General features: G+C 41.0%; 1 protein-coding gene across 4 annotated transcripts in view; it reads left to right on the top strand.

The window, feature by feature from the left end:
* The first annotated feature begins 2207 nt into the window (after window positions 1-2207).
* The window catches only part of LOC121318600 (ninjurin-2-like), an 81478-nt gene continuing 65354 nt past the window's right edge, over window positions 2208-18331 (top strand). For 2 of the 4 annotated variants that reach the window (XM_041255455.1, XM_041255456.1), the window contains exon 1: window positions 2208-2349. In XM_041255455.1, coding sequence (XP_041111389.1) covers window positions 2317-2349 — 33 coding nt within the window. In that variant the 5' untranslated portion in view covers window positions 2208-2316. Of the gene's footprint in view, window positions 2350-13420; window positions 13572-18331 lie in introns of those variants that run through there. The other 2 variants (XM_041255454.1, XM_041255458.1) reach the window with 2 other exon arrangements.

An 18331-nucleotide genomic window follows, 5' to 3' on the forward strand; every position in this document is an offset into this window, starting at 1 on the left:
AGGGTGCAGTGCTGCTTGTTAGTTCGATACAGTTGCAATTATTTAATTGTAGAAAATGTTGCCTTTGCTTCAAAATAAAGCTAAACAAGCCAGTCTGCAGCTGCAGAGGCAGCCAGAGACCCTGCCAAGAGAAAGAAAGGGTCATTATGGACTGTGCTGACTGCTGAAGTAGTGCCTTGCACTGCCTGTTAGCTGGGGATCCGTTATATTCAGATGGTGTCCAGTTGGGATTATAGAGGTCTGTGGTGATATAACAATGATAAGTCTCTCTCTGCATCTACCTATCTGAGGTTAGGATTGGGGTGTGCTTGCTAGGGGTGCACATCTGTAACTTCTGCCCCCTTTAACGATGAGTTAGTTTATGGAAAATCTCTATAAGGTTTCAGAGGGGACAGAAATTACAGCTGCACACCCCAATGGTCATTACTTTAAACCTCTCATTTCAGAAATTCAGCTTTTAGAAATGGATTAACACGCACATTTTTGCATGATTTTTTAAAAATGTTATCAGTCCAGGTTATTGTATAAATCAGCATTGACATCTTTGTTTTCAGCATGCATTGCTTTCCAGTGTACACAAAACAGACAACCTCTGATACTTGAAACAGTAAACTATGGTAAATGCATTGTATAACCACAGGAAAAGAAAACTGCAAATTTACTGTGGTAAACTTTTAGAAGCACATAAATGGTTCTAAAGTAACCCTTTAGAACTGCATGTTTTGACAGCATGTCTGGGTCAGACTGGGTAACACAACAATCAGGACCTTTAGGTGTAACAAACTCAATTTTATTAGTAAACCCACTGTTTTGTAAACCCATTTGGGTAAGCCACTGTGATGGCCCCCCACACAGTGAACCCATTGTGTGTAATAAACACTGTGCACTGGGAGGGCGTCCCTGCAGTAAATATGATGCAGTCTGCCATGCCCTTGTGACAAAGACTCCATGTTGTGACTGACCTCAATATGGTGACCTATGGATGGGGGCCTGTGGCAAAGTGATTACGTGGGTACAGGTACAGGTGTGATGCAGTGCGTGAGTAAACAGACAAAGAGAGTTATAATCCAGTTTGGAAAGGGATTTTATTGTCCAGGTCTGGTGACCAAATAATAAGACCCCGGCAATACACAACAATATGTACTGCGCGGCGTGAATAACAACGGGTTACAGTTCCAAACATTAAACACAGATATCAGCCTCACAATAATACCAACTTGGTCACCAGTCCTGGGTGTGTGCAGTAGTGCTCATGGTGGGTGATATTGTTCACATTGGTAGTTGCCTACTTCCCAACAAGTATTTATACCATAAAAAAGCAGCTATGTATAACATTATTACATTTTGGAATACAATAGATATATATTGTTATTGTAGGGCCTCTGTAAAAGGCAGGTAATGAGACGGCCATTGAAATGCTTTGTAAAAAACCCTAAAGCAACCAATTAAAGCTTCTACACACTTTACACTACTGAACAAATGATAGTTGCAGCCTTTTATATCCACCTGCTTTGCTGGTGAATTCACTTAAATTAATTGATTGGCAATTGGCAAACTACCAGTAACTTAGACCTTACTGTAAATTATTACAGTATTGTTATTATTTTGTCATTAATAGATGTTTTTATCCCAAGTGACTTAACCACCACCAAAATACACACTATTTACAGTATTACTATGCATAGTGATAATATGTAGGGTCTGCACCCTGTCACATTTTAATTTCCATATTGGCGAACAGAACTTAAATAAATGGCTAATTCCATACCAGATAAAATCTAATGTGTGCCACAAAAAAAGCAATAGTGGGCAACGTATTGCAAAAGTTTCTTTTTGTAACCACCTGTTTTACCAAGGCATAACAATTTCCTGAATTTAACATTGTTATGAGTCATTCCTTTATAGTTTTAATATACTAACAGGCTTGTTTTGTTTTTACAAAAACACCTTGCCTTGTGCTGGAGATAAAGTGAGTAAATCTGTATCTATCAAGGCAATTTGTTGACTTGTCTAGCAATGCATACTGTACAATATGCATTTTTAATTTTGGGACTCATTAAAATGTCTTACATGATGCAATCAGTTCTTATTTATTTTTCTTATCAACACTGAAATAGTGGCTAGTTTTCCTTTAAATTTTTTTAGTTGCTTGGTCACCCCACGCAACCCCCATCTGTGAATGAATACCACACTTGTTCAGCTGCCCAAGGCTGGTCAGCCTGCCCATTGCCCTTGAGCTTCTTAAGAACTGTCTGGTAGTTGTTGTCTCTCTTTACTGAGCTAACAAACTACAGCGGGACTAGAAACAGCACTAATATGGGATCGGCAAGAGGTCGCGCTGAGATGCAGGTATGCAAAAGCATTTCAAAATGCACACTTGTTGTTTGACTATTTTGTTTTATAAAAATGTCTTTCTGCTCTGTTTATTTCGTATAGCAGGTATCAAATTTTGCAGGAAGGTTAGAAATTCAAAACTTGCAGCAGGGTGCAATTATGTTCCCCAGTGGCCGGGTGTAATAAACTTTAATGTGTTAATCAAAAATCAATTAGAACAAAGTTGCAAGGAAACAGGGACCCGTAATGTACCTGGAGATCAGAGGACAGCGTTTACAAAGCAGTTCAAGCACCTAATTGTCAAAATTTCACTAAGACGAGTCTTATTTTAGTGGAACTGTTATTTATATCATGGTGTGTTTGGCTGGGATGGTGTGATAAAGCCTCCTTGCTTGTCCAGATATTTTTCCCTTAAGAAGAATATTATATGCATTATTTGAAGGCAGTAACCTTTTAAATGCATAATGCAAAACATGTTTTTGTAGTGGTAGAAACGTGACCTTGAAGTTTCTAGGAGGTGATTCCACTTACCTTGAGCAGTTCTTCTCCTTCTTCTTGGTTCCTTTCATATCTATTTTATTTTGCATCTGCAATATACAGTATTTATGTTTTTTTCTTTCTTTCTGGAGTTACGACTGTTCCCTAATTTAAGTGTTTATAAGGAACCAGGTTACCCGATTCCTAGAAAGGGTTAATTATGCCGCTTTTGCCCCTAAAGCACTACGAACTAATGTGCGTGTTTGTGGATGTAGGTTGAAATAGTCAAGTTTGAAGGTCATTGTACATCATGGCCGGAGCAGGGGAGCAGGGAAGGGAATGCAAGCCAGCTGACCACATACATTTCTGTGTGTTCTGCTTTCATATTTTTTAAATGGTCAGTTTGAGAAATAAACTTTGTTCAACAGCTGACCCTGCTTTAGTACAAAGCTCACGTTACATACTGTTTTACATAATGGTAATGTTTGCTCTTAAATTACTGTGGCTGATTCTTTGGCTGAAGAGATATTATCAGCTCATCATCTAACCATGGAATCTTGTGCAATTAAATCACTTAAACTCCTGATGATAAACAATGGAACAAAATCTACTGGGATGCAAGACGCAAGAGATGTGTTGACTCAAAACTTCATTTAGACACTGTACGAGTTGACTGGCGAAAGATAAGATTGGCTTATTGGAGTTCACAAACACAACCTCTTTCAGATTTCACGGTAATCTTTTCACGTCCTTGTTTGCTTAATTCTTGCTCTTTTTGCTGCATTACAGCCCTTAATTAATTACAGTAAGTTTTCAGGGCATTTTGTTTATGGCACGTGTGCAAGACACAAACCTTAAGTGTATTTTTATTTGTTGCTGTTCTTGTTCTACATTTCCTAAACAACTGTTCATTTTAAGCTACTTTTTTACACAACAGTACCTACACGTTTGATCACAACTGTTGCAAGAAACTGGGCTTCATGTATTCTGCTGCTGTTAATACACCTGATGAAGACACATTAGTGTCGAAACGTTTCGTTTTACCTGAGTACCCTATGTCAACCCTTAAGTCTCAGTGTTTCTCTTTCTTCAGCCCAAACTTTAAACTACCAGAAGGTATGTTTTTTGGAGTTTCTTTATAGCAGGTGAATTTGTATTGTTAATAAGAAACCCCCACAAGATTGCTGCCAGTAAATGTGTTACTATTATTATTATTATTATTATTATATTATTATTATTATTATTATTTATTTATTTATTTATTTATTTATTTTTAACTTTTAACAGGCAGTCTCCTGACATTTCGGTATCCTAACAAGCTTTTTTCAAGGGGGCATCTGTTTGCTATTAGAATGAATGGCCAATTCAGTTACTATATAATTGAAGAACTGTAATGTATTGTAGAGTAACACAAAAACCGCCTGTGTTCTCCATCTACATATCATCATGCGAGTGCAGGGGATTTCTGTATAGAACACAATGCACAATGCTGGATTGAATAGAGCGCTAACGGGTACTATGACACCATGTAAGACTTTATGAACTTTGCTATATTTCTTTATATGAAGTACAGACACACACAGCGCAAGTAGTTGTTTGTAGCGCCTGCAGGAATTGTATTTCCCCAATTCAATTTTTATAACTTGGAGCTGCAGTATTTGCCCTAATGGAAAATAATAGATGATGTGTTACTCAGCAGCAAAACAACTTTATGGAAAGAAAGTGATTCTCATTTTGTAAAATCTGTTTTGGTTTCTGAGCTGTAACCCCCAGCTCATGTATAGACTAGTACTTTTAATATTTGCATACCCTGATGTAAAAAATAAAACAAAAAAAAGGAAGAGCCAGAGATAATATATCTATTTGTATCACTGCAGCCAAAACTGGGGAACTGCGTAGTAGGACCTGTTTCTCCTTGCTAGAGAGGATCCTGCTGCCCAGGGGCCTGGTGAGCTCAGGCGGACACTTACAGGGCAGGCCTTTGTCCTCCAAAGGCTGGTAGCTCTCTTGCATCCACTGTAAAGCTCCTGGGTGCAGAGAGGACATTGGCTTAGTTCTCGAGAATTACTGTGGTGAGGGAACGTATTTGGACATACATTTTGGAGAAAATCGTGGCTAAAGTAATAGGCCACTCTAAATTTAGAAAATAAATAAATACAATACTATACTGCAAAATGGCATCTTGACTCATTAGGATCAATATTGGTGCTTTACAGCATCACAGCAAATAACAGCATCCAAAAATTCTGCTGAATTATCAGTTTGTAAAGGGAACCAGTCAGAATTAACTAACAACTTCTGGAAAGGATCTTTCAGAAGAAGTCTGTCTGTCTGACTGCGCACCAAGCTTAAGAAGAAGTACACAACTTAAAATAGGCGTTTAAAAATACAATCCTGAATGAATGTTCTGGTTTTAGATTATCTGGTCATTTCAGTTCCGGAGAGATTATACTGAGATATGGTGGTAATCAGGTTTTGTTCTGGAATATGCCAACAAGATTTATAAGCCACGTTCTAAATATAATTTTACTTTCTGTGGTTTATTTCAGTGCTCCAGGATTTTACTGTTTCTAGGACCTGATATTGACAGGTCAGGAAATTAACTGACCTTTGTGACAGTTGACTGCAGTATGGTATTTTAAGCTATGTAATAAAAGTTGTACATGTTTGCAGTGTTTTTGTACAGTAAGACCACCTATGTTGGTGGTCCACTCGTCTATAGAGATGATTCTGATAAAGCCCTCTGTGTATACAGTGCAGCTGTTGCCTGTTTTACCTGATTCAATTTGACAAGCTTTAATAGATAATAGTTGTCAGTGCATAAATATTACAGCCCTTATTTTGAAATAGAAAGACAGTAACATTGCCGCTATTGGGAGTCACTTCAGCCAAGTTAGATTAAAGGATGGAGATAAACTACCTTGACTACCTTTACAAGGAAATCTAGGGTACTGACACACTTCAGCCTGTGACATACTTCTAGTGTAAGAGGTTCGATTTCTTCTTAAAAATAATTAATCTTCTTCAGGTAAAGTTAATCAAAAATTGTTTATTCAGGAATCAAAATGTAAACGGGAACAAATCAAAGAACACAGCATACTGTAGACCTCAGGAGGTGTAGTGTCTGAGCTGGCATCAGTGTAGATGTTAGTTTCTGAGCCCAGCTTTCACGGCATCAGAGATGTTAGTTTCTGAGTCAGCACCAAATTTGGTCTTATTTCTCTAGCATGATTCATGGTATGAGACAAAACAAATTGGTGTTTCTTCTTCACTATATCACTGTCAGCAGAAACCCAGATAACAAGAACAATTTAAGAACAATGCTATTAGTTTTGTTCTGTTCTCACAGACAGCACAGTGCTATACCCACGCATCACAAGGTTGAACAACAAGACTGGTGATTGCAAATGGCTGATGTGCACCAGCTATGTACAGCTTACTTTTAAGAGTTCATTAACCCTGCGTTGATTCAGAGCTTACATTAAACACAAGAAAATCACACAAAGATTACTATAGTTTCAATGATTTCTTTACCATTTAAATGGGAATCATAAGTAAGAGTAGAATAACTGAAAAAACAAAGGCTGATGAAACAATAAGGGCTTGTGCAATTTAACTGGAACAGTGTGTGCACTGCTCCACACAAGGTGCGTGGTTATTAGAACAAACCTACGTGTTCCATTTGTATAGTGTGTTATTATGTGTTCTGTGACACTTACCTAAAGTTAGAGCATGTCACTTTTAACAAAAGTAAATGGTTTGTATACATGCTCAAAACAGCTCATTAAGCAGAAACAATTTATACGAAAACAAAAGTGTTATCTGTCCCGAGGTCACAGCTGCAATCACTTCCTACAAGGCCAGGGCAATACATAGGCAAAAATCCTTACACTAGGTTCTGTCTGAACTTGTGATATCTCTGTAGATTCCACACCCAGTCCATCCAGCCTTCTATCCTGATCCCTCACCTAGGTGCTCTGTCCCACTCCAAAGCAAAACTGTCTTAGAAATTCTCTCATGCTCCTGTCAGCTCTGGTCTTCAGTAGGTTTCCAAGGCAGTTGAAACATTCTGAAACAGCCTGTGAAAACTTTCTGAACCCCCCTTGACTCACGTGGTGACCCCTGGGTGCCCTCCTCATGGGACTCATGTAGCACCTGTGTGTGCGGGTGAGCTCTCCCGGTAAGGTAGGTTATACAGGAGCTGTCACTAGCAGCAGTGTGACTGGAGCCGATTCATTTGACTATAACCATCCCAGGATTTTATAACCCATTTATTAGCTGATTAGAATGACTCTGCATTCTGTACCACCGTGAAAGAGCCGGGACCTGAGGTCTGTCTTCAATAGGATTTCACAATATGCTATAAATAAATAATACTAATAATACATAAATAATAATATACAGGCACTGGAGACCAGTCTTAGAGACACTCCTTTATAGTATTGAATATCAGTCATTTTGAAAGCAAATAATATTGTGTAGCGATCCTGGGCCAGGTAGCCCCTACATGAGCTTTATGTCTAATTTTACCAGTGATGATTATACACTCCTTGTAGATTGTTTCCACACAGGAAGCGACTAGATACCAGGAAGAAAGTTTTTTTTTTTTTTTTTTAATCTACAACATTCTACTTTAGAAACAAAACATCTTTGACTCAAGAAAAGGGGCAAGGGGAAGGCATTGCTAATGTTGCTGATGCTATTATGAGGTAACACATAAGACCATAAGAAAGTTTACAAACGAGACGAAGCCATTCCTTGTTGGCCTTTTTTATAGCTTCCCCACATTGTCTAGATGAAGACATTTCTGAGTCAACATAAACTCCTAGATCTTTTTCATAGATTCCTTCTTCAATATCAGTGTCTCCTATATGGTATTTATAATGGACATTTATATCGACTGTGTGCATTTTTTATTGACAGTTCCATGATCTTAGTTAGCCATTTGTAAATATCTTCTTTGATTTCTTTGAGTACTATTGGGAGGATCTAATCTGGCCGAGGGGATTTGTTTATTTTAAGAGCTCCTAGTCCCTACCTCTGTTATGCTAAAGTTATTTAAAACTGGAACAGGTTGACATGTGAGGAATGTTGTCCATATCCCCCTTAGTAAAAACTTGTGAAAAGTAATCATTTAATATATTTGCATTTTTTTTTCTCTTCATCTTAGACATTTTAGTTCCTCCTTGAATATTCTTTTGCTGTTATAATATTGGAAAAAAAAAATTGGAATTGGTTTTAGCCTCCATGGCAATACTCATTTCTATCTCTCTCTTGGCCTTTGTAACTTTTTTTTTGACTTGGCTTGCAGTTTCAAATACTCTTTCTGTGTACTTTATTGTTGGTCCCTTTAAACCTTCTGTAAAGTGTCATTCTCTAAACCTGTTTTAATTAATTGATCTGTTAAACCATTTTGGCCATTTTGTTTTAGATTTTGATTTGTCTGCTTTTGCGATGTATGCTATTTGCCTCTAGTACTGTATTTTTTAAAAATAGCCATCCTTTCTCTGTGGATGTTTTCTGTTTCATTCCTTCAGTTTGCCTTTTTAAAATTGTAAACCTTAGTTTTAGTTGTTACTTTCCGGGTTTTAAAAAGCACTGTCGTGCTCCCCACTGGGTTTTCCCGTTTTATATGGGGCAAGTTGAAATCCCCCATTAGTATGGCTTCTCCTTTGCTACATGCATTTCTAATGTCATTGTGTAACAGATTATTTTATTATGAATTTGGAGGTCCCAGTTACAGATTTTGATAACAAGATAACAGGGTTTCCCCAAAACCCATTCACTAACTACTAATAGCGTATTCATTTGCGATAGACACATCGCCTATAAATTCTGTTCCCTGTCTGTTTGTAGGAGTCTCACTCACAGTCTGCATTATAGGGACTGCGTTCAACCTCTCAAAGGGTAGTTTGTTAGTTAGGTACAGGCCTTTTCCATGGATTATTTGACAAAGCGTTGAAGCAGGGTGGTTACCATTTGAAGACCCCTCAGAAATTGTTGGCAAATGCATTAAGATACAGAAATGGCAACAGTGCACGACTTGTACTGCAGAACTGGGGATCCCAAAGTTTCTTGGCAAGGCATGCTGATCTATTTGCTCTAAAAGTTTATGGCAAGCATGTTGTAAACATTGTAGAAGGTCTGGGGTTAAAGATTTTGTACTTAAATAGATAACAGCTTTTGATGCTGGCTTCATTTCTTCTGAAGATGACATCACCATTTTGGCTCTGATTTCCTTCCTGACGCTTTCCTCAGTGTTGAAGTCCATGCCACACATAGCTGGTCTACAGGAGAAGACGTCAGGGAGTCTATCTATTTGCTCTTGAGAGTTGTGTTATTTTTAGCTTTTTGAGGTTTTTACATTTTTCTATAGAAATTATTTCCATTGCTGTAATTTTTTAAAGGATTGCATAGCATCCTCACTACTGTTTCACATGCAATACCCTTTTACTCAATAGGACAGTTTTAACGGCAGGCATTAATACATTAGTGAGAGCATCTTTGGACTAGACTTGCTACCATTCGCCTTCACACTAGAAGAAAATGTGGCAATGTGCTCACCTAACTCCCAAATAGTAGTTGCAATACCACAAAAATTACTGGGGGAGTAATACCAGTTTCTTTAAACAGGGTTGAGATCAATTCCCGTTTTTCAATTCCAATTCCCATTCCTATTTCTTTTTAATCAATTCTAACACACCATTGAACAAATTTGCAGTTAGTGCTCGTTCCAAAAGTGCACTGCAAAAAAAGTGTGCGACTTAAGTGTCATTACACTTTGGTAAGCAGGGTAAAGTGTGCGCTAATTGGCCTAATTAGTCCCATAGCAACAAACTCGACAGTAGTGCAAAATGCTTCACGATAGACTTTCATGAAATATCACGATACCTCCTCCACTTCCCCTACATAAAAGAACGCTCTTCTTTGGAAATTTTCTTTCCACCCTGTTGTCCTTCTCTGTAGGGTAAGATTTTCCTTATCCCAATCTTACCAATACAAATCAGTTAAATATCCATCCATCCATTATTATCAAGCCGCTTCTCCTGGTGAGGGTCGTGGCTAAATTATATATAAATTGTATAGAGAGATGTTGATTTATATCAATACAATGATGTCAGCAGTTTATAACATTATTTATTCATTTCTGTGTATTATGAATAGGGCTGAGATTCAATCATGGTGGTTGCGGGTTTCACGGATTCCGTGTCTTTTGCTAGTGTCCTCGATTTTTGCTGATGAGCGTAACTTGCGGGGATGTTAGTAAATTGTGTTCAATCTGTATGTGATTTTATTGGAAAGTGTTTCTCATTAACATTAAATTTCACATTTAAAAAAATGCATTTATCGTTTGTAAATTATAATAAATAATTACATATTTTGAACTCGCTCCAACACCATACTTGCTGTCCTTTTTTAATTTTTTTGGAGAAGACAAAAATTATTCGATTAAATACTTCTTGAAAGTTATGTTAACAGTTCATAAATTCAGTGTGTCTGCATGTGTGCTTGCGTGTGTGTGTGTGTGTATTATACTAACTGCCAGCATTTGCCGTGGGACATACATTAAACAGTTTCCTCTTTTTAATTTAAATTATTGTTCTACTTGTGTTTTAATTGTTGTATGGTTGCACTTAATTTAATGTACATGTCTCTTGTCAGTCCCACACCCTCTTTGTGTCACGCTTGTGTGTATTTCTCGCACTGAGTGCGTTACGCTTGCTGTCTCTCTTACCCTTTCGTTTGCGTCTTTATTCTCTGCTTAGTTCAGCGCTTATAAATGCTACTGTTAGTTGTCACTGTTGCAGAGCAAATAAAAAAAAGCAACAAATTGACATTTAATTTGCTCGTCTCGTCCTTCTTTGCTGAATCTGTGCGCACCAACGCCGCAATATGCTTTTATTAAAGACAGTTATTTTATTTTATTTTTTATCCGTGACTTTATTCTCCCTCTGTCATTTTCTCTGTGATTTTGAACGCATTGACCAATGCTGCGCCGTGATTTACATTCAAATTTTCCGAGATAAACTACTAGCCCTAATTATGAACGATGCATGAGAACGGTTCCCTGAAAGAGAAAATAACCATCAAGGTATGGGATAATGCAGTCTGACTCTCTTCCTCTTTTCCTCTTCAGGCCGTGAAGGCTTCCGGAGTGACCTCGCGGCTTGATGGTTATTTTCTCTTTCAGGGAACCGGGGTTGCATCCGCAACCTATCGTTCCCTTCCCTTTCAAGTCGAAAATAACCATCAAGGTATGGGAACAGTGTACCCAAGCCGTCGCGAGGGAGGATTCCCGGCACTAGGACAGACTTAGGTCATAACGCAACTGCGTAGGCAATACATCTAGGCACATGCGGAGCTGCGCCTCAGCGTCAATGCTCGCAATGACACCTGTCCTAAGGTGGAATAGTGAACACCATATTGACATCCTGAGGTGCCATAGAGTGTAGTACAGATGCTCCAAATAGTGGAGCAGAGAAATCCAGTACGTTTAACCAGTAAAACCTCATAAAAGTATGTGGTGTAGCCCAACTGGCTTCCGTGCAAATGTCAGACATCGGCACCGCTCTAAAGAGGGCCCAGGATGTCGCCATACCCCTAGTGGAATGCGCCTTCAACTGCCCTGGTGGTGGAAATCCTGCAGATTCATAAGTTAATTTAATAGCATCCACTATCCAATGGGAAAGGCGTTGTTTAGACAACAGTAGTGTGGAGAGGCTCGAATGGTGCCTTGGTAAGGGCTTCTAGCACCTCGTCAAGGTTCCATGATGGTAAACTGGTCGTTCTTGGAGGTCGTAAATGTCTTGCACCCTTGAGAAACTGCGATGCCAGAAAATGGCAACCTGGTGATAACCAGTCAATGCATACATGGCAAGCTGATATCGTGGCTAAATACACTTTAAGTGTGGAGGGAGACTTCCCTTCATCTAACAGTTTCTGTAGAAACTGTAAAATCACTGCCATAGGACAAGATATTGGGTCATGGCCCCCCACCAGACACCAATCTTGGAACAACTGCCACTTGTACGTGTACTGTGACCTAGTAGAGGGCGGTCTAGCACTCTGAATGGTCAAAATCACCGCCGTCGAGAGCCCTAAGGCTGACAGGCGCTCTCGTTTAGGGGCCAAGCCCATAGCTGCATGTGCTTGGAGTTCAGATGCCAAAGCCGTCCTTGGGCCTGGGATAATAGGTCTGCTTGCAGGGGAAGCTCCCCCTGTTGACCATGCAGCAACTGCACCAAGCTCGGAAACCATATCCTCCGAGGCCACCGAGGAGAGACCACGATCACTGTTGCTTGCTCTACCCTGACCTTCTCTAAGAAGGCGGGGAGCATTGGAATTGGTGGAAACGCATATAGGAGCCCTGGCAGCCATTCGTGAGCCAGTGCATCGACTCCTAGGGGGCTGTCGGGGTCCCTCACCGAGAACCATAGGGGGCTCTGCGTGGTCTCTCGCGAAGTGAAGAGATCTACTTAGGCTATGCCGAACCATTTCCAAATGAGCTCTACCATCTGAGGGTGGAGACGCCATTCCCCTGCAAGAGGGCCTCCTCTGGATAGGAGATCCACTGCATAATTGACTCTGCCCGGTAGGTGAACCGCTTGCAGAGAGGTCAAACGCGGCTGTGCCCATAGCAACAGCTGTGCTATCATCCAGTGAAGGCGAGGGGACCGTAGGCCGCCCTGGCGGTTGATATACGCCACAACCGTGGTGTTGTCTGACCGCACCAACACATGCTTGTTTAGAAGCACTGGCAAGAAATGCCGAAGGGCGAGGTCCACTGCTCTGAGTTCCAGAGCATTGATGTGGGCTGACCTCCAGGGTCCTGACCACACTCCGCGGTTCCCTGAGCCGTTCCAGACTGCTCCGCAACCTAGGTTGGAAGCGTCGGTTGTGACAACCTCCCTTCGGAACATGGGGCCCAAGTGCAAGCCCTGGCGGACATTCGATGGAACTTTCCACCAGTGCAGTGCCTTCCAGCAGGTCCAGGATACCGTCAGCCTGCGGTGTTTGTCTCTTCGCGGATGCAACGCGAAGGCATTGAACCAGGCCTCTAGAGGTCTCTGGTGTAATAAGCCCAAGGGAAGGGCTTGCGAGGTGGCAGCCATCAACCCCAGCATGCGCTGACACAGCTCCATGCTGACTGTTTCTCTCAACCTGAATAGGGAGAGACACCGCTCCAGGGAGGCAACTCTTTTTGTCGACAGGGTCGCTTCTATGGACACTGGGTACTGTACTGTCAAGTACAATCGGTGAAAGTAAATCTCTGAGAGAACTTACCAGCTCAATGTCCTACAAAGGCTGAAGGCAAAAGAGGAAGAGAGTCTCCGCGTGCTACGTATAGTAAGCTCCCAGGGGGGCGGGCTTACACGTCAGCTTGCGCAGAGGCCTATTAGCAGCTTTGCTATAAAGCTCAGCCAATCCTACTGCCTGAAGGCAATATCCCATACCTTGATGGTTATTTTCGACTTGAAAGGGAACTACTAGATCATTATTACCAGCACTATTATCATAATAATAATACTACGAATAATGTAGCTTTTTTTCCCCCGCAGGATGTTTCAAGCTTCCACCCCTTCTGAAAGCACGCAACCCCAGGTCCGCTGGACAGATGAGGAAACTCGTTCCCTCCTCCAAATTATTGCGGACCTGGGGATTATGGATGAACTGGATCGACCTCGCCAAAGAAATGCCACCATTTTCACCAGTATTAGCGTGCTCTGGCTGAACGTGGTATAAACAGAATGCTCCTGCAGGTACGAGATAAATTCAAGAAACTGAAATATCTGTGCCTGCAGGAGAGAAAACTCCTGCAGTCCTCCGGTCAAAGCTCGAGGTCCCAATTTCAGTTCTGGGAGGAAATGCACTGGTTAATGGGTGAGACGTGAGAGATCTGTTGTCACGCTTTTCAGTTTTTGCTTGCAAATTGCCCCACTTTAAATCAATTAAATTGGCTTTAAATGAAAGCAGTTGAATATCCATTCAAATTCATATTCCTTCAAAAAAAATAAAAAATTGAATTGGAAATGGAATTGGAATTGAAAACTAGGAATAGACCCCAGCCGTGTCATTAACAATATCCCTTCACTGCCCACGTTGTACTTTGAAATTCACTTCTCTACTAGTTCTCAAAAAGTGTTACCTTATTGCTTTCACAACAGGGAACTAGTACAGAGCATTGATCATGGCTTCCTTGGCCCCCATGGTGGGAATATTGTTTTGGTGAAATGTACTATATATAGAATGGTAACACATTTATTTTTTTAAATATGATTGACTTTGCAATGACATTACAGACGAAGTGAGGTGTATTGCATAGATGAGTGATTAGCCTGTGTCACCTCGTTCCTACTGCTTCAAACTTCAAAAGAACACCTTATTTACAAGCATTGCTTTTTGTAATTATTATCTTTTAAGGAGTTCTACTGAAGGTTAAACTTTTCCATCATTCCCACAGTTGTTTGTTATGGTTCAGTTCATGTCCGAATTCTTCACTGTGATATATTCAAAAATGGGAATGCCAATAACACACATACACAATATTTGTCTATTACCAGTGTAAACGCATGGTTTGTTTTTTCTATAGCAGTTTTATTTTACCATATTGGCATTGGTGGAAGCAGAGATCTGCTAGTGCCTCACAATCCTTAACCTGAAAATACTGTATAATCCAGCGCCTCTCACAGTTTTGGTGGTTTTGTTATCACCCTCATTTCACTTGTGACCTGAGCCAAAATCAAACCTACACCAACATGAGAGGCTGGTCAATTAAACCCACTGCGCTACCTTCTACTGTAGCACTCTAAGCAGAAGCATAATTAACCCACTACACTACCTTCTAATGTAGGCTCTAACCAGAAGCTTAGTGTTCCCGAACTTGAGATACAGAGCAGTTCAGCTGCCCTCTGACTGCTGCTGTCTCCACTAGGAAGCATCCAGTAATTCATTGGAAATGAGACAGTTGATCTCAGAAACTGGAAGTCAACTCATCGTACGCTGCAGTTTCAGAGCAACAACAGCAACAGCAGCAATATAGTTATGTTCTGTGTGTGTAAAGTGTATATTAGTAGCGAACTAGCAATGTCAATGTTGTAATTATATTCAGCTGTTTAAACTGAAACGGAAACTAATTGTGAAGCATGCAGATTCAAATGGATGGGAGTGCAGCTGCTGTTACAATCCATTAGCATATAAATCACATTGTAAATAAAGATTAAATAGATTAATAAACCAAAAAATACCAGCAAGCACAGTGTTACAAAACTGTACGTTCATAAATAGAGCACCAGACATTATCAAATCATGATTTGGTAATGTTTTGATTTCATGATTTGGTGACTTAGTCGACTAGTTTAACCCTGGCTAGTCAATTAGTTTAACCCTGGCTAGTCGATTGGTTTAACCCTGGCTAGTCGATTAGTTTTACCCTGGCTAGTCGATTAGTTTTATCTTGGCTATTCAACACTGGCAAAAACGGTAGTCATTCTACCCCCAGTGTCTACCCATTTACAATTTAAACTTTCAACCCTGGTAAAAGCATAGCAAGTCAGAGCAAAGCATGTGCATGCATGGTACAGAATAGATGATAAATGCATGGTAAAGCTCAGATCAGTATGGTCCCTGCAAAATGATTAGTTAATTGCATTCAAATTCTGTTTCAGTTACACTGCACACACCCTGGGCTACAAATATAACACTGTTTTCTCTTGTTATACAACTTGACCTACATTTGCACCTTGTTTTCTCATCTGTTCCCCCAGCCCAGATATCACATCTTCATACAGCTGATCCCTTTAGTTTAACTTGATTGTTTGAATGTAAAACACACACACACACACATACAAAGATCAATGCCCAGATTCAAATTGGTTAGCTAGCAGGATAATATCAAAGCGGGTTTAGAATTACAGATTGCCCCCATATGAATAAATCAAAAGGCAAGCACTTACACATGAAGATGAATGAATTGGCATGCAAGCACATCCACCTACACATGAAGATGCTGCCACAGGCTTCTCATTGAAATATATATATATTACTCTGTGTCTTTTCATTTTACATCTTGTATTGACTGTGCACCACCCTGCCTTGCAAAACAAAAAAATGAGAAAAACAACAAGTGTAAACATTTATGGATGAAGTACTTTTTAAAACTTCTTTGTAAATGGTAATTTACTGTTTTAACTAAAACACATGTTTAATTGAAAACATTCACTTGTCAATTACAGTAAGTAATAATGAAAAGGTGAAAAAAAAAGATCCTCATCAAATAGCACAACTTTGGTTAAATATTTAGGACAATGCTATGCCATTTAGCATATTTGCATTTGGTTACCATTTAGACAAAAATTCACAGGCGGGAGATAGGGCTGCGTGAAACATATGGGTTAGTATTTAGAGGCTTAGCCTCGAGGGAATGAGGATGGCTTGCGAGCCAGGAGTCCTTGTTTTGAACTGTTAGTGGCCTGTTGGCCAGGGAAGGTTTGAGCTGTTAATGGCCTGCGCCCAGGGCAAAGGACGGGGTCCAGATTTTATACCGCAAGAACCTCGTACTGTGGAAGTCGGCCCCATGGACCCACGGGACACCCTGAAAAACATCCTCTGACTCTGCGGAGAATCATGGAGGCGCTGCCTCATGGACCGGGTCTTGCCCCCAGATGATGGAAAGATTCATAACCTGGAAAGAAGGAAGGAAAGAGAATCCCTCTCTTCAGGAGCTGCCCTCAAACAGGTGAGGTGAGTCCTCCAAGGCCAGGCACTGGAGTCTGCAGGGGTATCTGACAGATAGTTTGTTAGTATTTGGATTTTAGCTTTTAAGGATTGCATATGACTACAGCTCTTACTGGTACAGTGAGAGAGAAACAATAGAGTCTCTGGGTGAGACAAGAAAATAGCGCATGAGCTGAGAAAAAACAGTGTGGCCGGTGGTCCCCTGACTCGCTGCAGTGAGGACCCCCCTTTTTAATTGACTAAATTGTCCTTGATAAAGCTGGTCAGTCCTGGATGAGTGAAGGAACAGAATGGAATGATTATCAGGAATTACTGAAAGGTCACAACAAATACCTATGGCTGGGAAACTGGATAGTGATGGTACTGTGAATTCTGCACTTAGAAATCTGAAGAAAGCTGAAAGGCACATAGCTTCCATCATCAAGTCGCCAAATGGATTGAAACATCCTGAGCACAAAATTGGGAAAGGATGTCTGTAAATATGGGTAGTCTGGATGGAGATGACAGGGTAAGGGTCTTGGAAATTCTTGAGTGTGAGGTGCACTACGGGGATGGACATAATTGTCGGCGAGGGGACGGACAAGCAACGATAACGAAACTGGATACCTGAGATGTAGGATTTTATGGATGCTGGTGAAAGATGGAAAAATTAATTGTGCATGAACGATGAATTCTACAATCCAGTTTTCATAGGGATATTCAGTTCTGGGTGCAAGCCAGGCAACGTGGCCTGCTGCTTTGATGGATTTAATAGTGTCAGAAGGTGTAAAGTAACAAAGGGAGAAATGATTGTGGGGAATTAGGGCATTAAGACTGGAGTGGAGCTGCCTCTCGGGGTGAAAAGATCGATGATTAGGCACTTTCCCCGATATTTTATCGGTCTCTATTCCGATGGGACTAATTCTGAATTCTTTGTCCATCTCGACTTGGATTAGAGACTCCGTGATTCCGGGTTCAGAGGAAGCAGAACAAAGATTTTGGCATATAAATGGGACAGAGGGAGATAACAAAGGGGGCCAACCAAGACTTTAAAAGTAGGGAGAGTCTGTGACTGTGTGGCAGTGCAGAGCGCATTTGTTTCTGTGACTGTGGGGCGATTCAGAGAGTATATGTGTATCTGTGACCGCGGGGCGATGCAGAGCATATGTGTGTCTGTGACCACGGGGCGATGCAGAGTGTATGTGTGTATCTGTGACCACGGGGCGGTGCAGAGCGTATGTGTGTATCTGTGACCGCGGGGCGATGCAGAGTGTATGTGTGTATCTGTGACTGCAGGGCGGTGCAGAGTGTATGTGTGTATCTGTGATTGTGGGCCAGTGCAGAGCGTATGTGTGTATCTGTGACCGGGGGGCGATGCAGAGCGTATGTGTGTCTGTGACCACGGGGTGATGCAGAGTGTATGTGTGTATCTGTGACTGCAGGGCGATACAGAGCGTATGTGTGTATCTGTGACTGCAAGGCGATGCAGAGCGTATGTGTATATTTGTGACTGTGGGGCGGTGCAGAGCGTATGTGTGTATCTGTGACTGCAAGGCGATGCAGAGCGTATGTGTATATTTGTGACTGCAAGGCGGTGCAGAGTGTATGTGTGTCTGTGACCACGGGGCGGTGCAGAGCGTATGTGTGTATCTGTGACTGCAGGGCGGTGCAGAGCGTATGTGTGTATCTGTGACTGCAAGGCGATGCAGAGCGTATGTGTGTCTGTGACCACGGGGCGGTGCAGAGCGTATGTGTGTATTTGTGACTGCAGGGCGGTGCAGAGCGTATGTTTGTATCTGTGACTGCA

This window comes from Polyodon spathula, chromosome 7, assembly GCF_017654505.1.
Source record: "Polyodon spathula isolate WHYD16114869_AA chromosome 7, ASM1765450v1, whole genome shotgun sequence".
Classification (NCBI taxonomy): Eukaryota; Metazoa; Chordata; class Actinopteri; order Acipenseriformes; family Polyodontidae; genus Polyodon; species Polyodon spathula.